At 45.9% G+C, this 22,853-nt stretch overlaps 1 protein-coding gene across 1 annotated transcript; it reads right to left on the bottom strand.

The window, feature by feature from the left end:
• Nucleotides 1-326: 326 nt before the first annotated feature.
• On the bottom strand, nt 327-22,739 carry LOC115125789 (serine/threonine-protein kinase SBK2-like). Its single transcript, XM_065007387.1, has 4 exons — nt 22,382-22,739; nt 7,509-7,653; nt 2,557-2,759; nt 327-1,531 (listed from the first exon to the last, which is right to left on the bottom strand). Exons 1-4 carry the CDS (start codon nt 22,385-22,387, stop codon nt 731-733), a joined length of 1,155 nt encoding a protein of 384 aa, XP_064863459.1. The 5' UTR covers nt 22,388-22,739; the 3' UTR covers nt 327-730.
• Nucleotides 22,740-22,853: the final 114 nt, after the last annotated feature.

Below are 22,853 nucleotides of genomic sequence, written 5' to 3'. Positions count from 1 at the left end.
AATTCCTTGCTATTTGTATTTTTTACACCTGTTGTATTCTGCGCATAAAATAGGATTTGATTTACCCGCCCCAGTAGCTTTCCATAGCCCCATACACACACTGCTTGTAACTTTTTGCTATTTTAATATAGTGACTTAAAATGAAAACTGAGTTGGCTAAAGTTTGAACTCAGGGGACTAAGCCCCCTTTAGTGCCCTCGTGGAGCCAGGTACACTTGTGGATAACCTAGTTAAAATCCCTAGGTTTGCATATTGGAAAATTTATTATTTAAAAATAATACAAGAAAAAGTGTATTAGACAAACATAGAGAAGCAAGACATGTATATAAATACAAACTGGTTTATTCAGATATTTTTACAACTTAAAGTGTCATAGAGTGATCATTATAATACTGCCTGTGTGTTGAAGGAGAACCAATCCATGTATTCTCTTAAGAGGCTAGCTGCCCCTAAGCCCACATGCACACTCACGATCATGTTCAAGCACGCACATACACAGGCAGGTATGGCACATGCACGCTCACACACACACATTATATTAAGTTGCACTACACTGTAGAGAACTATTACAAGATAAAACATACAACAATATCAAAATAAAGTTCTATCAATACAGAGTAAGAAATGTTCAGCAAAATATTCTGAATGTCAACCTCTATAAAGCAAATATTCTCTTTGAAAATGTACAGTACATCTTAAAAATTCTCGAACCTGTCTAGTATAAAACACTTTATCTCTCCCCTCTTCCCTCCCTCTCCCTCCCTTCCTCCACTGTTCCTGCCTCTCTTATTTTCCTGGCCTCCTTCTCTACCTCCTCTGCTTTCCTCTTCTCCTCTCTCTCCGTCTCCATCAACCAGGGCCCACCCAGGTAGCTGAGGATCTCGTCAGGGCCTCCTCGAAGCCTGGGCTGTGGGTTAAGCAACTCCCTGAAAAGAGACATCAACAGTGGACTGAAGCCTTCAAACTGTGGGGCCACAGGGTTCGACTTCTGATTCATCTCCAGGCTCATGATATTGTCCTTTTCCCTTTCACCTTCACACCAAATTACTTCCTCCTCCCCTCTCAGTCCCTCGCTCCTTTCCTCCCTCTCCATCTCGCGGTCATACCACTCCTTGTACCTCCTGTAGGCGGGGTCGTTGTGCGTGGTCTCTTCCCAGGGAAAGCATCCCGTCAGCAGGCAGTAGACCAGCACGCCCAGGGCCCAGCTGTCTATAGTGGTCTCCACTGTGATCCAAATGTTCTCCTCCTCCTCTCCATCCTCCTCTCTCTGCTCCCTCACTTTCTCAGACTCTTTGGCCTGCTCCACCTCAGGTGTGCAGAAGGGTGAGTCGTACCAGACGGCACGGATAGTGCAGCCAGTGGGGCGGGCCAGGCCGAAGTCACCCAGTTTGACCCAGCGACAGGTGCGGTCACACAGGAAGATGTTCTCTGGTTTGATGTCCCGGTGGACGAAGCCCATGGAGTGGAGGTGTGAGACGGCACCACTCAGCTGAGACATCACCCTCTGGACACACTCTTCATCGACACCCACCTGGAGACAGAGAGAGAAACAACATTATACTCTATATCATTGTTTCATAAATGGTATGACCTGGATTCCTTTTGGGTCATGGTTCAACATAGGCGGCTGCTAGGTTCAGTTTACTAGTTAGGTCACACAAAAAGCTTTATGTGGGTCACGATACAAAAATGTTTGGGAACCACTGTTCTATCACGTTGTCCTCGTCCCACCCAAAGATGCTAAATGGATCGGGGACAGCAAACACTTTGTAATTTTTCACATTTACAAGTTAGACATTTAGCAGATGTTCTTCTTCAGGGCGTCTTACAATTAGTGCTGAAGATACAGTATCTAGGTGAGACAACAATACATCACAATCGTATCAAGGACATTTTCCCTCGACAAAGCATTTACCAGCAAAGTCAGTGCTAGGGTGAAAAGAGGTGGGGGGAGGGGGCACCGTGAGAGCTATTTAAGATACTCTTCAAAGAGGTAGGGTTTCAGACGTTTTCGAAAAATGGGCATGACTATAGGGTAAAAGTTGTTCCACCATTGGGATGCCAGGACAGAGAAGAGCTTTGACAGGACCTTCCCTCCTGTAGGGGTGGGAGGCCCAAGAGACCAGAGGTGGCAGAATGAAGTGCTCAGGTTGGGATGTAGGGTTTGAACATAGCCTGAAGGTAAGGAGGTGCAGTTCCCCTTGCTGCTCTGTCGGCAAGCACCAGGGTCTTGAAGATGATGCAAGCTTATCATCCACTGTAGGTTACTGGCATAGACCGACACAAACAAAGAGTCACTAGAGGGGACGAGGTGGAGGCCACTGGAGAGATTCCATTGAAGTCTTTATCATGTACTCACTGACAGAGGAAGAGGGCAACTGGGACCAGGTCAATATGGAACAGTAGAGGTGGTGGCAGACAGAGGTCAGACCTCGGAGGAATTACAATACTGGGTCTGTGTTGTGCACTTAGCTTTAGTGCTTTGACATTGAAATGAAACACCTCTCATGTATGACTGACTCAGAGATTGTAAACAGATGTATGATTCTAACTGACCTCTGACACGATGACACTGTAGAGGTCTCCATAGAGACCAGCCTGCTGGGCGAAGACATAGTAGCAGGGGGTGGAGAAGAAGATACCCAGGGCCCGGGTGAGAGAGGGATGAGTGCAATAAGAAAGGGAGAGGTTGTATTCACGCAGGAAAGAGAAGAGGGATGTGGACTGGCGGGGGAAGAACTTCAGAGCCATGGGAGTGCCTGGTGGAGAGGAGGAGAGGCCCAAGAAATGATTTAGACATTAAAATCAAATCAAATACTGCAGCAAAACATCAATAGATCAATTATAGAGTAAATCATGTTGTCATCACTGTGACCACATTGATAACATAAAACCATCCTGGCAGATTCCATATCGCCCCGGGGATGTCTAATTACATTACTTCCCTGTTCCCTGGGGTTTAGATAGAGGAAATCCAATGACTGTTTATGAATGGATAAAGCCATCGATCAAGTGACAATGTTTTTTATTTACACAAAGATACACCACGAAGATTGACAATTTTCCATTCACTATCATGGGGATCCCATTTTTTGCTAACAATGCCTGCAGTAACGCAGTCGGCCTTGAACTTCCGGGGTTTCAGGTTGCGGAGAACTGGTTAAAAAAACAAATTAAGAAATTACATTTCCTGCAAAAATATTGTAATCAGAATACATATATTTTGAAAAACTAGATGATTACTTCTTGGATTATTTTTCAATACAGAAAGGATGCTTGCGAAAAAATACAATATGACACCTTTCTGTTTTGTCAATGACATAGGCAGGGTAGCCTAGTGGCTAGAGTGTTGGACCAGTAACCGAAAAGTAGCAAGTTAGAATCCCCGAGCTGACAAGGTACAAATCTGTCGTTCTGCCCCTGAACAAGGCAGTTAACCCACTGTTCCTAGGCTGTCATTGAAAATAGGAATTTGTTCTTAACTGACTTGCCTAGTTAAATAAAGATTTAAAAAATTCAGCATTGAAGAAAGGTGTATGTTTACATTTGTTCCACCCAATGAGTCTGACCACACGTCAGAGACCTCTATGATGACACAAAAACATACGTTTGATGGATAGTTTGTCTTCTTTTAACACCTCTTTAGGGGAAAGTAATCAGATTACTGAGTTTGGGTAATCCAAATGTTACATATTACAATTTTGGACAGGTAACTAGTAACTGTTACGTAAGACATTTAGAAAGTAACCCATCCAACCCTGCATGGCTTCAATGAGAAGGGGCAGTCATTCTCCCCTGAGGAAACCCCACAGACATTTAGAAAGTAACCCATCCAACCCTGCGTGGCTTCAATGAGAAGGGGCAGTCATTCTCCCCTGAGGAAACTCCACAGCAACTCTATCCCCAAGAATGTAGTAAAGCACTTCATAACAGCAACACTCATGCTAACGGTTGAGTTGACACTATTTAAAGACACCTCTACACTCACTGTTCACGTGTAGTTTTATCCTCTGAACTGTAACCCCAGACCCCTTCAGACCTATATTTCACTAGAACCAGAAATAAAATGTTATTAGTCACATGCGCCGAATAAAACAGGTATATACCATGTGTATCCCGTACAGTGAAATGCTTACTTACTAGCCCCTAGCCAACAGGTATATACCATGTGTATCCCGTACAGTGAAATGCTTACTTACTAGCCCCTAGCCAACAGGTATATACCATGTGTATCCCGTACAGTGAAATGCTTACTTACTAGCCCCTAGCCAACAGATATATACCATGTGTATCCCGTACAGTGAAATGCTTACTTACTAGCCCCTAGCCAACAGGTATATACCATGTGTATCCCGTACAGTGAAATGCTTACTTACTAGCCCCTAGCCAACAGGTATATACCATGTGTATCCAGTACAGTGAAATGCTTACTTACTAGCCCCTAGCCAACAGGTATATACCATGTGTATCCCGTACAGTGAAATGCTTACTTACTAGCCCCTAGCCAACAGGTATATACCATGTGTATCCCGTACAGTGAAATGCTTACTTACTAGCCCCTAGCCAACAGGTATATACCATGTGTATCCCGTACAGTGAAATGCTTACTTACTAGCCCCTAGACAACAGGTATATACCATGTGTATCCCGTACAGTGAAATGCTTACTTACTAGCCCCTAGCCAACAGGTATATACCATGTGTATCCCGTACAGTGAAATGCTTACTTACTAGCCCCTAGCCAACAGGTATATACCATGTGTATCCTGTACAGTGAAATGCTTACTTACTAGCCCCTAGCCAACAGGTATATACCATGTGTATCCCGTACAGTGAAATGCTTACTTACTAGCCCCTAGCCAACAGGTATATACCATGTGTATCCCGTACAGTGAAATGCTTACTTACTAGCCCCTAGCCAACAGGTATATACCATGTGTATCCCGTACAGTGAAATGCTTACTTACTAGCCCCTAGCCAACAGGTATATACCATGTGTATCCCGTACAGTGAAATGCTTACTTACTAGCCCCTAGACAACAGGTATATACCATGTGTATCCCGTACAGTGAAATGCTTACTTACTAGCCCCTAGCCAACAGGTATATACCATGTGTATCCCATACAGTGAAATGCTTACTTACTAGCCCCTAGCCAACAGGTATATACCATGTGTATCCCGTACAGTGAAATGCTTACTTACTAGCCCCTAGCCAACAGGTATATACCATGTGTATCCCGTACAGTGAAATGCTTACTTACTAGCCCCTAGCCAACAGGTATATACCATGTGTATCCCGTACAGTGAAATGCTTACTTACTAGCCCCTAGACAACAGGTATATACCATGTGTATCCCGTACAGTGAAATGCTTACTTACTAGCCCCTAGCCAACAGGTATATACCATGTGTATCCCGTACAGTGAAATGCTTACTTACTAGCCCCTAGCCAACAGGTATATACCATGTGTATCCCGTACAGTGAAATGCTTACTTACTAGCCCTAGCCAACAGGTATATACCATGTGTATCCCGTACAGTGAAATGCTTACTTACTAGCCCCTAGCCAACAGGTATATACCATGTGTATCCCGTACAGTGAAATGCTTACTTACTAGCCCCTAGCCAACAGGTATATACCATGTGTATCCCGTACAGTGAAATGCTTACTTACTAGCCCCTAGCCAACAGGTATATACCATGTGTATCCCGTACAGTGAAATGCTTACTTACTAGCCCCTAGCCAACAGGTATATACCATGTGTATCCCGTACAGTGAAATGCTTACTTACTAGCCCCTAGCCAACAGGTATATACCATGTGTATCCCGTACAGTGAAATGCTTACTTACTAGCCCCTAGCCAACAGGTATATACCATGTGTATCCCGTACAGTGAAATGCTTACTTACTAGCCCCTAGCCAACAGGTATATACCATGTGTATCCCGTACAGTGAAATGCTTACTTACTAGCCCCTAGCCAACAGGTATATACCATGTGTATCCCGTACAGTGAAATGCTTACTTACTAGCCCCTAGCCAACAGGTATATACCATGTGTATCCCGTACAGTGAAATGCTTACTTACTAGCCCCTAGCCAACAGGTATATACCATGTGTATCCCGTACAGTGAAATGCTTACTTACTAGCCCCTAGCCAACAGGTATATACCATGTGTATCCTGTACAGTGAAATGCTTACTTACTAGCCCCTAGACAACAGGTATATACCATGTGTATCCCATACAGTGAAATGCTTACTTACTAGCCCCTAGCCAACAGGGCAGTTAAAAAAAGATAAGAATAAGAGATAAAAGTAACAGGTAATTAAAGAGCAGCAGTATAAAATAACAATATATACAGGGGGTGCCGGTAGAGAGTCAAAGTGCAGGGGCACCGGTTAGTTGAGGTAGTTTGTACATGTAGGTAGAGTTATTAAAGTGACTATGGATAGATGACAACAGAGTAGCAGTGGTGTAAAGAGGGGGTGACAATGCAAATAGTCTGGGTTCATGTTCAAGAGTCTTATGGCTTGGGGGTAGAAGCTGTTTAGAAGCCTCTTGGACCTAGACTTGGCGCTCCGGTACCATTTTGACAATGTTTTACCTTGATAACAAGCCATTATAGGTGTGCCGTGGACACTAACAAGCCATTATAGGTGTGTCGTGGACACTAACAAGCCATTATAGGTGTGTCGTGGACACTAACAAGCCATTATAGGTGTGTCGTGGACACTAACAAGCCATTATAGGTGTGTCGTGGACACTAACAAGCCATTATAGGTGTGTCGTGGACACTAACAAGTTTCAGGTTTTATTAGCCGTCTGTGCGGGATACACATGGTTTATACCGTCCAGCTAAATGCTTACTGCCAGGTTCATTCTCCACAATGTAACAACAATGAGAAATTATAGAAGAATACGAACATAAAGTAAGTGGCTCAATGGCCTCCCGGGTGGCGCAGTGGTTAAGGGCGCTGTACTGCAGCGCCAGCTTTGCCACCAGAGACTCTGGGTTCGCGCCCAGGCTCTGTCATAACCGGCCACGACCGGGAGGTCAGTGGGGCGACTTCTGACTTCTGTGGCAGGCTCGGTGCAGTGCGCGCTAACCAAGGTTGCCAGGTGCATGGTGTACCCTCCGACACATTGGTCCGGCTGGCTTCCGGGTTGGATGCGTGCTGTGTTAAGAAGCAGTGCGGCTTGGTTGGGTTGTGTATCGGAGGACGCATGACTTTCAACCTTCGTCTCTCCCAAGACCATACGGGTGTTGTAGTGATGAGACACGATAGTAGCTACTAAAACAATTGGATACCATGAAATTGGGGAGAAAAACGGGGTAAAGTTCTAAAAAATAAAAAAAAGTAAGTGGCTCAGTAGAACAGAATAAATGTTTTAGCATAAGTATAATATCGGAAGGCATAATTTATAACGCAGTGCGGCAGTGCACCACCCCATAACTCTCCAGGACCAGGGTCAGGGACCACCACAGTGACCTCTGGTGCTTTACTGACCTCTCTTCTTGTGGACGGCCATCATGACCTTGCCGTAGGATCCCTCTCCCAGCAGCTTGACCATCTGGAAGTGGTCGGAGGTCTCCAGAGTGGACATGGACTGGGCTGAGAGGAAACATAGCTCGTCCAGTTCCTGAGCTGCAGCCTGACAGAGAAAACAAGGAAACATGGTCAAATAGGGGGAACAGGAGTTGATGTTTCATTGCCAATATCTTGTTACACTAGCAGGAATTGACTAGGCTTGTAGGCTACCACGCCGCATGGTGAATAACCAACCAACACTGAAAATGGTCAACGAGCAGTGGGAGTAAATACTAAACACATTATGACAAATGCAATATAAATACATTTAGATTTATCAATTGAATGATTGATTGATTGATTGATCAACTTGCTGATACATGTATGCTTGGGTGGGATATGGTTCAGTGTCACCATAAAATGTACTGTTACAGGATGTCAGGCGACCTCAGGGATTACCATCAAATGTACTGTTACAGGATGTCAGGCGACCTCAGGGATTACCATAAAATGTACTGTTACAGGATGTCAGGCGACCTCAGGGATTACCATAAAAAGTACTGTTACAGGATGTCAGGCGACCTCAGGGATTACCATAAAATGTACTGTTACAGGATGTCAGGCGTCCTCAGGGATTACCATAAAATGTACTGTTACAGGATGTCAGGCGACCTCAGGGATGACCATAAAATGTACTGTTACAGGATGTTACCTCAGGGATTACCATAAAATGTACTGTTACAGGATGTCAGGCGACCTCAGGGATGACCAAAATGTACTGTTACAGGATGTCAGGCGACCTCAGGGATTAAAATGTACTGTTACAGGATGTCAGGCGACCTCAGGGATGACCATAAAATGTACTGTTACAGGATGTCAGGCGACCTCAGGGATTACCATAAAATGTACTGTTACAGGATGTCAGGCGACCTCAGGGATTACCATAAAATGTACTGTTACAATGTCATAAAATGTACTGTTACAGGATGTCCTGACCTCAGGGATTACCATAAAATGTACTGTTACAGGATGTCAGGCGCGACCTCAGGGATGACCATAAAATGTACTGTTACAGGATGTCAGGCGACCTCAGGGATTACCATAAAATGTACTGTTACAGGATGTCAGGCGACCTCAGGGATTACCATAAAATGTACTGTTACAGGATGTCAGGCGACCTCAGGGATTACCATAAAATGTACTGTTACAGGATGTTCCAGCGACCTCAGGGATTACCATAAAATGTACTGTTACAGGATGTCCAGCGACCTTAGGGATTACCATAAAATGTACTGTTACAGGATGTCCAGGCGACCTCAGGGATTACCATAAAATGTACTGTTACAGGATGTCAGGCGACCTCAGGGATGACCATAAAATGTACTGTTACAGGATGTCCAGGCGACCTCAGGGATTACCATAAAATGTACTGTTACAGGAACCTCAGGGATGACCATAAAATGTACTGTTACAGGATGTCAGGCGACCTCAGGGATTACCATAAAATGTACTGTTACAGGATGTCCAGGCGACCTCAGGGATTACCATAAAATGTACTGTTACAGGATGTCCAGCGACCTCAGGGATTACCATAAAATGTACTGTTACAGGATGTACAGGGATTACCATAAAATGTACTGTTACAGGATGTCAGGCGACCTCAGGGATGACCATAAAATGTACTGTTACAGGATGTCAGGCGACCTCAGGGATTACCATAAAATGTACTGTTACAGGATGTGCGACCTCAGGGATTACCATAAAATGTACTGTTACAGGATGTCAGGCGACCTCAGGGGACTGTTACAGGATGTCACAGGGATGACCATAAAATGTACTGTTACAGGATGTCAGGCGACCTCAGGGATTACCATAAAATGTACTGTTACAGGATGTCAGGCGACCTCAGGGATTACCATAAAATGTAACCTCAATGATTACCATAAAATGTACTGTTACAGGATGTCAGGCGACCTCAGGGATTACCATAAAATGTACTGTTACAGGATGTCAGGCGACCTCAGGGATTACCATAAAATGTACTGTTACAGGATGTCAGGCACCTCAGGGATTACCATAAAATGTACTGTTACAGGATGTCAGGCGACCTCAGGGATGACCATAAAATGTACTGTTACAGGATGTCAGGCGACCTCAGGGATGACCATAAAATGTACTGTTACAGGATGTCAGGCGACCTCAGGGATTACCATAAAATGTACTGTTACAGGATGTCAGGCGACCTCAGGGATTACCATAAAATGTACTGTTACAGGATGTCAGGCGACCTCAGGGATTACCATAAAATGTACTGTTACAGGATGTCAGGCGACCTCAGGGATTACCATAAAATGTACTGTTACAGGACAGGATACAGGATGTCAGGCGACCTCAGGGATGACCATAAAATGTACTGTTACAGGATGTCACCTCAGGGATTACCATAAAATGTACTGTTACAGGATGTCAGGCGACCTCAGGGATTACCATAAATGTACTGTTACAGGATGTCCAGCGACCTCAGGGATTACCATAAAATGTACTGTTACAGGATGTCCAGCGACCTCAGGGATTACCATAAAATGTACTGTTACAGGATGTCCAGCGACCTTAGGGATTACCATAAAATGTACTGTTACAGGATGTCCAGCGACCTCAGGGATTACCATAAAATGTACTGTTACAGGATGTCAGGCGACCTCAGGGATGACCATAAAATGTACTGTTACAGGATGTCCAATGACCTCAGGGATTACCATAAAATGTACTGTTACAGGATGTCAGGCGACCTCAGGGATGACCATAAAATGTACTGTTACAGGATGTCAGGCGACCTCAGGGATTACCATAAAATGTACTGTTACAGGATGTCCAGCGACCTCAGGGATTACCATAAAATGTACTGTTACAGGATGTCCAGCGACCTCAGGGATTACCATAAAATGTACTGTTACAGGATGTCCAGCGACCTCAGGGATTACCATAAAATGTACTGTTACAGGATGTCAGGCGACCTCAGGGATGACCATAAAATGTACTGTTACAGGATGTCAGGCGACTTCAGGGATTACCATAAAATGTACTGTTACAGGATGTCAGGCGACCTCAGGGATTACCATAAAATGTACTGTTACAGGATGTCAGGCGACCTCAGGGATTACCATAAAATGTACTGTTACAGGATGTCAGGCGTCCTCAGGGATTACTATAAAATGTACTGTTACAGGATGTCAGGCGACCTCAGGGATGACCATAAAATGTACTGTTACAGGATGTCAGGCGACCTCAGGGATTACCATAAAATGTACTGTTACAGGATGTCAGGCGACCTCAGGGATTACCATAAAATGTACTGTTACAGGATGTCAGGCGACCTCAGGGATTACCATAAAATGTACTGTTACAGGATGTCAGGCGACCTCAGGGATGACCATAAAATGTACTGTTACAGGATGTCGTCCTTAACGTAGGAGACACTCCTAGCTAGCCAATAGCCAGCCAACGTCTACTGAATAGAACTTTCGCATTCCGGTCGCATTCCGCGTCGCTCCACAGGTAGTATCACTTTTTCATTTCATTTCATTACAGTCCCAACGGTGTGATTTGTTTGATCGTAGCTAGCTACATAGCTAGCTACATAGCCGTCTTTGTTTCAAAGATAATTGTGTAGTCTAGAGCGATTTTCTAGGTTAGCTAGCCAGCTATTGTCGTTCTCCTAACGCAACGTAACGTAACCAACACTGCTAGCTAGCCAGCTAGCTCCCGATAAGCAGCATTGTAGAAACTTCACACTCAACGGTACGACTTGATTAGGGTAGTGTCAACAACGCAGCTAGCCTACCCCAGCAGTACTCTATCATTTTAATCATTTTAGTCAATTAGATTCTTGCTACGTAAGCTTAACTTTCTGAACATTCGAGACGTGTAGTCCACTTGTCATTCCAATCTCCTCTGCATTAGCGTAGCCTCTTCTCTAGCCTGTCAACTATGTGTCTGTCTATCCCTGTTCTCTCCTCTCTGCACAGACCATACAAACGCTCCACACCGCATGGCCGCAGCCACCCTAATCTGGTGGTCCCAGCGCGCACGACCCACGTGGAGTTCCAGGTCTCCGGTAGCCTCTGGAACTGCCGATCTGCGGCCAACAAGGCAGAGTTCATCTCAGCCTATGCCTCCCTCCAGTCCCTCGACTTCTTGGCTCTGACGGAAACATGGATCACCACAGACAACACCGCTACTCCTACTGCTCTCTCTTCGTCCGCCCACGTGCTCTCGCACACCCCGAGAGCTTCTGGTCAGCGGGGTGGTGGCACCGGGATCCTCATCTCTCCCAAGTGGTCATTCTCTCTTTCTCCCCTTACCCATCTGTCTATCGCCTCCTTTGAATTCCATGCTGTCACAGTTACCAGCCCTTTCAAGCTTAACATCCTTATCATTTATCGCCCTCCAGGTTCCCTCGGAGAGTTCATCAATGAGCTTGATGCCTTGATAAGCTCCTTTCCTGAGGACGGCTCACCTCTCACAGTTCTGGGCGACTTTAACCTCCCCACGTCTACCTTTGACTCATTCCTCTCTGCCTCCTTCTTTCCACTCCTCTCCTCTTTTGACCTCACCCTCTCACCTTCCCCCCTACTCACAAGGCAGGCAATACGCTCGACCTCATCTTTACTAGATGCTGTTCCTCCACTAACCTCATTGCAACTCCCCTCCAAGTCTCCGACCACTACCTTGTATCCTTTTCCCTCTCGCTCTCATCCAACACTTCCCACACTGCCCCTACTCGGATGGTATCGCGCCGTCCCAACCTTCGCTCTCTCTCCCCCGCTACTCTCTCCTCTTCCATCCTATCATCTCTTCCCTCTGCTCAAACCTTCTCCAACCTATCTCCTGATTCTGCCTCCTCAACCCTCCTCTCCTCCCTTTCTGCATCCTTTGACTCTCTATGTCCCCTATCCTCCAGGCCGGCTCGGTCCTCCCCTCCCGCTCCGTGGCTCGACGACTCATTGCGAGCTCACAGAACAGGGCTCCGGGCAGCCAAGCGGAAATGGAGGAAAACTCGCCTCCCTGCGGACCTGGCATCCTTTCACTCCCTCCTCTCTACATTTTCCTCCTCTGTCTCTGCTGCTAAAGCCACTTTCTACCACTCTAAATTCCAAGCATCTGCCTCTAACCCTAGGAAGCTCTTTGCCACCTTCTCCTCCCTCTTGAATCCTCCTCCCCCTCCCCCTCCTCCCTCTCTGCAGATGACTTCGTCAACCATTTTGAAAAGAAGGTCGACGACATCCGATCCTCGTTTGCTAAGTCAAACGACACCGCTGGTTCTGCTCACACTGCCCTACCCTGTGCTCTGACCTCTTTCTCCCCTCTCTCTCCAGTTGACATCTCGTGTCTTGTGACGGCCGGCCGCCCAACAACCTGCCCGCTTGACCCTATCCCCTCCTCTCTTCTCCAGACCATCTCCGGTGACCTTCTCCCTTACCTCACCTCGCTCATCAACTCATCCCTGACCGCTGGCTACGTCCCTCCCGTCTTCAAGAGAGCGAGAGTTGCACCCCTTCTGAAAAAACCTACACTCGATCCCTCCGATGTCAACAACTACAGACCAGTATCCCTTCTTTCTTTTCTCTCCAAAACTCTTGAACGTGCCGTCCTTGGCCAGCTCTCCCGCTATCTCTCTCAGAATGACCTTCTTGATCCAAATCAGTCAGGTTTCAAGACTAGTCATTCAACTGAGACTGCTCTTCTCTGTATCACGGAGGCGCTCCGCACTGCTAAAGCTAACTCTCTCTCCTCTGCTCTCATCCTTCTAGACCTATCGGCTGCCTTCGATACTGTGAACCATCAGATCCTCCTCTCCACCCTCTCCGAGTTGGGCATCTCCGGCGCGGCCCACGCTTGGATTGCGTCCTACCTGACAGGTCGCTCCTACCAGGTGGCGTGGCGAGAATCCGTCTCCTCACCACGTGCTCTCACCACTGGTGTCCCCCAGGGCTCTGTTCTAGGCCCTCTCCTATTCTCGCTATACACCAAGTCACTTGGCTCTGTCATAACCTCACATGGTCTCTCCTATCATTGCTATGCAGACGACACACAATTAATCTTCTCCTTTCCCCTTCTGACGACCAGGTGGCGAATCGCATCTCTGCATGTCTGGCAGACATATCAGTGTGGATGACGGATCATCACCTCAAGCTGAACCTCGGCAAGACGGAGCTGCTCTTCCTCCCGGGAAGGACTGCCCGTTCCATGATCTCGCCATCACGGTTGACAACTCCATTGTGTCCTCGTCCCAGAGCGCTAAGAACCTTGGCGTGATCCTGGACAACACCCTGTCGTTCTCAAATAACATCAAGGCGGTGGCCCGTTCCTGTAGGTTCATGCTCTACAACATCCGCAGAGTACGACCCTGCCTCACACAGGAAGCGGCGCAGGTCCTAATCCAGGCACTTGTCATCTCCCGTCTGGATTACTGCAACTCGCTGTTTGCTGGGCTCCCTGCCTGTGCCATTAAACCCCTACAACTCATCCAGAACGCCGCAGCCCGTCTGGTGTTCAACCTTCCCAAGTTCTCTCACGTCACCCCGCTCCTCCGCTCTCTCCACTGGCTTCCAGTTGAAGCTCGCATCCGCTACAAGACCATGGTGCTTGCCTACGGAGCTGTGAGGGGAACGGCACCTCACTACCTCCAGGCTCTGATCAGGCCCTACACCCAAACAAGGGCACTGCGTTCATCCACCTCTGGCCTGCTCGCCTCCCTACCACTGAGGAAGTACAGTTCCCGCTCAGCCCAGTCAAAACTGTTCGCTGCTCTGGCCCCCCAATGGTGGAACAAACTCCCTCACGACGCCAGGACAGCGGAGTCAATCACCACCTTCCGGAGACACCTGAAACCCCACCTCTTTAAGGAATACCTAGGATAGGATAAAGTAATCCTTCTCCCCCCCCCCCTTTAAAAGACCTAGATGCACTATTGTAAAGTGGCTGTTCCACTGGATGTCATAAGGTGAAAGCACCAATTTGTAAGTCGCTCTGGATAAGAGCGTCTGCTAAATGACTTAAATGTAAATGTAATGTCAGGCGACCTCAGGGATTACCATAAAATGTACTGTTACATGATGTCAGGCGACCTCAGGGATTACCATAAAATGTACTGTTACAGGATGTCAGGCGACCTCAGGGATTACCATAAAATGTACTGTTACAGGATGTCCAGTGACCTCAGGGATGACCATAAAATGTACTGTTACAGGATGTCAGGCGACCTCAGGGATGACCATAAAATGTACTGTTACAGGATGTCAGGCGACCTCAGGGATTACCATAAAATGTACTGTTACAGGATGTCAGGCGACCTCAGGGATTACCATAAATGTACTGTTACAGGATGTCCAGCGACCTCAGGGATTACCATAAAATGTACTGTTACAGGATGTCCAGCGACCTCAGGGATTACCATAAAATGTACTGTTACAGGATGTCCAGCGACCTTAGGGATTACCATAAAATGTACTGTTACAGGATGTCCAATGACCTCAGGGATTACCATAAAATGTACTGTTACATGATGTCAGGCGACCTCAGGGATGACCATAAAATGTACTGTTACAGGATGTCCAATGACCTCAGGGATTACCATAAAATGTACTGTTACAGGATGTCAGGCGACCTCAGGGATGACCATAAAATGTACTGTTACAGGATGTCAGGCGACCTCAGGGATTACCATAAAATGTACTGTTACAGGATGTCAGGCGACCTCAGGGATTACCATAAAATGTACTGTTACAGGATGTCACCTCAGGGATGACCATAAAATGTACTGTTACTCAGGGATTACCATAAAATGTACTGTTACAGGATGTCAGGCGACCTCAGGGATGACCATAAAATGTACTGTTACAGGATGTCAGGCGACCTCAGGGATTACCATAAAATGTACTGTTACAGGATGTCAGGCGTCCTCAGGGATTACCATAAAATGTACTGTTACAGGATGTCAGGCGACCTCAGGGATGACCATAAAATGTACTGTTACAGGATGTCCAGTGACCTCAGGGATGACCATAAAATGTACTGTTACAGGATGTCAGGCGACCTCAGGGATGACCATAAAATGTACTGTTACAGGATGTCAGGCGACCTCAGGGATGACCATAAAATGTACTGTTACAGGATGTCAGGCGACCTCAGGGATTACCATAAAATGTACTGTTACAGGATGTCAGGCGACCTCAGGGATTACCATAAAATGTACTGTTACAGGATGTCCAGCGACCTCAGGGATTACCATAAAATGTACTGTTACAGGATGTCAGGCGACCTCAGGGATTACCATAAAATGTACTGTTACAGGATGTCAGGCGACCTCAGGGATTACCATAAAATGTACTGTTACAGGATGTCAGGCGACCTCAGGGATGACCATAAAATGTACTGTTACAGGATGTCAGGCGACCTCAGGGATTACCATAAAATGTACTGTTACAGGATGTCAGGCGACCTCAGGGATGACCATAAAATGTACTGTTACAGGATGTCAGGCGACCTCAGGGATTACCATAAAATGTACTGTTACAGGATGTCAGGCGACCTCAGGGATTACCATAAAATGTACTGTTACAGGATGTCAGGCGACCTCAGGGATTACCATAAAATGTACTGTTACAGGATGTCAGGCGACCTCAGGGATTACCATAAAATGTACTGTTACAGGATGTCCAGTGACCTCAGGGATGACCATAAAATGTACTGTTACAGGATGTCAGGCGACCTCAGGGATGACCATAAAATGTACTGTTACAGGATGTCAGGCGACCTCAGGGATGACCATAAAATGTACTGTTACAGGATGTCAGGCGACCTCAGGGATTACCATAAAATGTACTGTTACAGGATGTCAGGCGACCTCAGGGATTACCATAAATGTACTGTTACAGGATGTCCAGCGACCTCAGGGATTACCATAAAATGTACTGTTACAGGATGTCCAGCGACCTCAGGGATTACCATAAAATGTACTGTTACAGGATGTCAGGCGACCTCAGGGATGACCATAAAATGTACTGTTACAGGATGTCAGGCGACCTCAGGGATTACCATAAAATGTACTGTTACAGGATGTCAGGCGACCTCAGGGATTACCATAAATGTACTGTTACAGGATGTCCAGCGACCTCAGGGATGACCATAAAATGTACTGTTACAGGATGTCAGGCGACCTCAGGGATTACCATAAAATGTACTGTTACAGGATGTCAGGCGACCTCAGGGATGACCATAAAATGTACTGTTACAGGATGTCAGGCGACCTCAGGGATTACCATAAAATGGACTGTTACAGGATGTCAGGCGACCTCAGGGATTACCATAAAATGTACTGTTACAGGATGTCAGGCGACCTCAGGGATTACCATAAATGTACTGTTACAGGATGTCCAGCGACCTCAGGGATTACCATAAAATGTACTGTTACAGGATGTCCAGCGACCTCAGGGATTACCATAAAATGTACTGTTACAGGATGTCAGGCGACCTCAGGGATGACCATAAAATGTACTGTTACAGGATGTCAGGCGACCTCAGGGATTACCATAAAATGTACTGTTACAGGATGTCAGGCGACCTCAGGGATTACCATAAATGTACTGTTACAGGATGTCCAGCGACCTCAGGGATGACCATAAAATGTACTGTTACAGGATGTCAGGCGACCTCAGGGATTACCATAAAATGTACTGTTACAGGATGTCAGGCGACCTCAGGGATGACCATAAAATGTACTGTTACAGGATGTCAGGCGACCTCAGGGATTACCATAAAATGGACTGTTACAGGATGTCAGGCGACCTCAGGGATTACCATAAAATGTACTGTTACAGGATGTCCGGCGACCTCAGGGATTACCATAAAATGTACTGTTACAGGATGTCAGGCGACCTCAGGGATTACCATAAAATGTACTGTTACAGGATGTCCAGTGACCTCAGGGATGACCATAAAATGTACTGTTACAGGATGTCAGGCGACCTCAGGGATGACCATAAAATGTACTGTTACAGGATGTCCAGCGACCTCAGGGATGACCATAAAATGTACTGTTACAGGATGTCAGGCGACCTCAGGGATTACCATAAAATGTACTGTTACAGGATGTCAGGCGACCTCAGGGATGACCATAAAATGTACTGTTACAGGATGTCAGGCGACCTCAGGGATTACCATAAAATGTACTGTTACAGGATGTCAGGCGACCTCAGGGATTACCATAAAATGTACTGTTACAGGATGTCCGGCGACCTCAGGGATTACCATAAAATGTACTGTTACAGGATGTCAGGCGACCTCAGGGATTACCATAAAATGTACTGTTACAGGATGTCCAGTGACCTCAGGGATGACCATAAAATGTACTGTTACAGGATGTCAGGCGACCTCAGGGATGACCATAAAATGTACTGTTACAGGATGTCAGGCGACCTCAGGGATGACCATAAAATGTACTGTTACAGGATGTCAGGCGACCTCAGGGATTACCATAAATGTACTGTTACAGGATGTCCAGCGACCTCAGGGATTACCATAAAATGTACTGTTACAGGATGTCCGGCGACCTCAGGGATTACCATAAAATGTACTGTTACAGGATGTCAGGCGACCTCAGGGATTACCATAAAATGTACTGTTACAGGATGTCAGGCGACCTCAGGGATTACCATAAATGTACTGTTACAGGATGTCCAGCGACCTCAGGGATGACCATAAAATGTACTGTTACAGGATGTCAGGCGACCTCAGGGATTACCATAAAATGTACTGTTACAGGATGTCAGGCGACCTCAGGGATGACCATAAAATGTACTGTTACAGGATGTCAGGCGACCTCAGGGATTACCATAAAATGTACTGTTACAGGATGTCAGGCGTCCTCAGGGATTACCATAAAATGTACTGTTACAGGATGTCAGGCGACCTCAGGGATGACCATAAAATGTACTGTTACAGGATGTCAGGCGACCTCAGGGATTACCATAAAATGTACTGTTACAGGATGTCAGGCGACCTCAGGGATTACCATAAAATGTACTGTTACAGGATGTCAGGCGACCTCAGGGATTACCATAAAATGTACTGTTACAGGATGTCAGGTGACCTCAGGGATTACCATAAAATGTACTGTTACAGGATGTCAGGCGACCTCAGGGATTACCATAAAATGTACTGTTACAGGATGTCAGGCGACCTCAGGGATTACCATAAAATGTACTGTTACAGGATGTCCAGTGACCTCAGGGATGACCATAAAATGTACTGTTACAGGATGTCAGGCGACCTCAGGGATGACCATAAAATGTACTGTTACAGGATGTCAGGCGACCTCAGGGATTACCATAAAATGTACTGTTACAGGATGTCAGGCGACCTCAGGGATTACCATAAATGTACTGTTACAGGATGTCCAGCGACCTCAGGGATTACCATAAAATGTACTGTTACAGGATGTCCAGCGACCTCAGGGATTACCATAAAATGTACTGTTACAGGATGTCAGGCGACCTCAGGGATGACCATAAAATGTACTGTTACAGGATGTCAGGCGACCTCAGGGATTACCATAAAATGTACTGTTACAGGATGTTAGGCGACCTCAGGGATTACCATAAATGTACTGTTACAGGATGTCCAGCGACCTCAGGGATGACCATAAAATGTACTGTTACAGGATGTCAGGCGACCTCAGGGATTACCATAAAATGTACTGTTACAGGATGTCAGGCGACCTCAGGGATGACCATAAAATGTACTGTTACAGGATGTCAGGCGACCTCAGGGATTACCATAAAATGTACTGTTACAGGATGTCAGGCGACCTCAGGGATTACCATCAAATGTACTGTTACAGGATGTCAGGCGACCTCAGGGATTACCATAAAATGTACTGTTACAGGATGTCAGGCGACCTCAGGGATTACCATAAAATGTACTGTTACAGGATGTCCAGTGACCTCAGGGATGACCATAAAATGTACTGTTACAGGATGTCAGGCGACCTCAGGGATGACCATAAAATGTACTGTTACAGGATGTCAGGCGACCTCAGGGATTACCATAAAATGTACTGTTACAGGATGTCAGGCGACCTCAGGGATTACCATAAAATGTACTGTTACAGGATGTCAGGCGACCTCAGGGATTACCATAAATGTACTGTTACAGGATGTCCAGCGACCTCAGGGATTACCATAAAATGTACTGTTACAGGATGTCCAGCGACCTCAGGGATTACCATAAAATGTACTGTTACAGGATGTCAGGCGACCTCAGGGATGACCATAAAATGTACTGTTACAGGATGTCAGGCGACCTCAGGGATTACCATAAAATGTACTGTTACAGGATGTCAGGCGACCTCAGGGATTACCATAAATGTACTGTTACAGGATGTCCAGCGACCTCAGGGATGACCATAAAATGTACTGTTACAGGATGTCAGGCGACCTCAGGGATTACCATAAAATGTACTGTTACAGGATGTCAGGCGACCTCAGGGATGACCATAAAATGTACTGTTACAGGATGTCAGGCGACCTCAGGGATTACCATAAAATGTACTGTTACAGGATGTCAGGCGACCTCAGGGATTACCATAAAATGTACTGTTACAGGATGTCAGGCGACCTCAGGGATTACCATAAAATGTACTGTTACAGGATGTCAGGCGACCTCAGGGATGACCATAAAATGTACTGTTACAGGATGTCAGGCGACCTCAGGGATTACCATAAAATGTACTGTTACAGGATGTCAGGCGTCCTCAGGGATTACCATAAAATGTACTGTTACAGGATGTCAGGCGACCTCAGGGATGACCATAAAATGTACTGTTACAGGATGTCAGGCGACCTCAGGGATTACCATAAAATGTACTGTTACAGGATGTCAGGCGACCTCAGGGATTACCATAAAATGTACTGTTACAGGATGTCAGGCGACCTCAGGGATTACCATAAAATGTACTGTTACAGGATGTCAGGCGACCTCAGGGATTACCATAAAATGTACTGTTACAGGATGTCAGGCGACCTCAGGGATTACCATAAAATGTACTGTTACAGGATGTCAGGCGACCTCAGGGATTACCATAAAATGTACTGTTACAGGATGTCCAGTGACCTCAGGGATGACCATAAAATGTACTGTTACAGGATGTCAGGCGACCTCAGGGATGACCATAAAATGTACTGTTACAGGATGTCCGGCGACCTCAGGGATTACCATAAAATGTACTGTTACAGGATGTCAGGCGACCTCAGGGATTACCATAAAATGTACTGTTACAGGATGTCCAGTGACCTCAGGGATGACCATAAAATGTACTGTTACAGGATGTCCAGCGACCTCAGGGATTACCATAAAATGTACTGTTACAGGATGTCAGGCGACCTCAGGGATTACCATAAAATGTACTGTTACAGGATGTCAGGCGACCTCAGGGATTACCATAAAATGTGAGAAAATGATGAGATGAGAGATCGGATGGAGATCGGATCACATTGGAGCAACCAGAACATGCTGTATGTACATACCTACTGTCTCTTCAGTCCCCTGTGTCTATCATCTCATCAGTTTGATCCCCTATAATACAGTTGAAGTCGGAAGTTTACATACACCTTAGCCAAATACATTTAAACTGAGTTTAAATGTATTTGATACTTTTCTACCTGTTTCCTCCATCATCTTCACAAGGTCCTTTGCTGTTGTTCTGGGATTGATTTGTGCTTTTCGCACCGAAGTACGTGCATCTCTAGGAGACAGAACGTGTCTCCTTCCTGAGCGGTATGACGGCTGCGTGGTCCCATGGTGTTTATACTTGCGTACTATTGTTTGTACAGATGAACGTGGTACATTCAGGCGTTTGAAAATTGCTCCCAAGGAAGAACCAAACTTGTGGAGGTCTACAATTTCTTTTCTGATGTCTTGGCTGATCCAATGACATTTCCCAATTGACACCAAAAGCAGGTGGAAGACAGTTGCCCCAGACTCACCCACCTGACATTCACTGTGTCCTTGTATCCTGAGGTGATTATGAATGAATCCCTTATTGGTCAATGAATCCCCCTGTCGATAAGAGCTAGCTGTAATTGAAATATTGGCCTCTATGACAGTATTATGAGCTGTCCGAAGACTAACGCTATTAACAGATTTAAAGACAAGTGAAACCAGTAAAGATATAAACACTGGAAGCTGAAAAGCCTCTCTACTATGTGCTCCTTTCTGGACCCGTGGCTGTGGCAACCACTGACACCCCCAACTGAACGCCCCCATATGAAGACATGTCTATATTACAATGTCACTTCACTATGCAGATACGAGTGTCAGATGTTACTGTATTTACAGACCCATAAACATTATACCATTGTCCATAGAATGTTACCCCCGAAACAAACTAAGTCCAATGCAACATCTGACAGCAGGCTAAATCAAATCAAATCAAAAGCAAATGAAAGTTTATTGGTTGCGTAAAGCGTTCAGCAGATGCTATAGTGGTGAAAGGCTTGACTTACTAGCTGCTAACGATGCAGTCAAAATGTCAAACAATACACAAGTCATGAATCTACTTGTAAAAACAGTGGTTCTATGTTTATATGACTATAGTGCAATGTCATATCAGCCTCCTGTCGATGTAGTGGGGCGAGGAAGACATTGGCTGTATAAAAAAAATGTATTTATGACTATTTTGCGATGGAATTTCTCTGCAGTTGGTATAGAGGAAATTTAAATATATGACACCACCACTTTTCATACAATTTGCATAAGGACAACAATAGCTGAATTTTAAAGAAAAGTCCACTTACTGTCATTGTAGAGTTTTCTCAAATGGGAACGTCTGTCTCTGTTCAGCTTGTCTGGGTCCTCGTCAGCATCTAAATAGACTTCAACACCCTCCTGACCGTTTGTAGGTCTGCTGTTGGTATGCTGCTGTTCTGTTCCTAACTATTGTCTTTCACGGGTGATCTACTCTTTAGGAGATCTGTATCGGAGCACAAGTGGCTGTTATTGTTACTTTGTCTCTGCAGGTCCATGCGCTGGTAGTTTTTATAGCAGACACTGAGGTATATCTACCTTCCTATCCCTCAGGACCTTGGTACTTACCGTGTCTCTCTCCCTGAGAGACCACCACTTCACTCACTCTCTGTCTCCTCCCCTCTCTCTATCCCCCTCCTCCTGCTCTCACGCTCTCCCCCTCCCCCTCCTCCCTCCCTCCCTCTCTCTCTGTCCCGAACACACACTCTCTGTCTCCTCCCCTCTCCCCCTCCTCCCTCCCTT

Source organism: Oncorhynchus nerka, linkage group LG3 (genome assembly GCF_034236695.1).
Source record: "Oncorhynchus nerka isolate Pitt River linkage group LG3, Oner_Uvic_2.0, whole genome shotgun sequence".
NCBI lineage: Eukaryota > Metazoa > Chordata > Actinopteri > Salmoniformes > Salmonidae > Oncorhynchus > Oncorhynchus nerka.
Note: the sequence above shows the minus strand (reverse complement) of the source record. Positions and strands in the feature narration are given on the sequence as shown.

What these genes read in the sequence shown, in the direction of transcription:
- LOC115125789 (XM_065007387.1), bottom strand. An exon ending in GGCCGTCCACAAGAAGAGAG is followed by an intron (nt 2,760 to 7,508) that starts GTCAGTAAAGCA and finishes CCTCTCCACCAG; the next exon opens with GCACTCCCATGGCTCTGAAG. An exon ending in ACAGTGTCATCGTGTCAGAG is followed by an intron (nt 1,532 to 2,556) that starts GTCAGTTAGAAT and finishes CTCTGTCTCCAG; the next exon opens with GTGGGTGTCGATGAAGAGTG.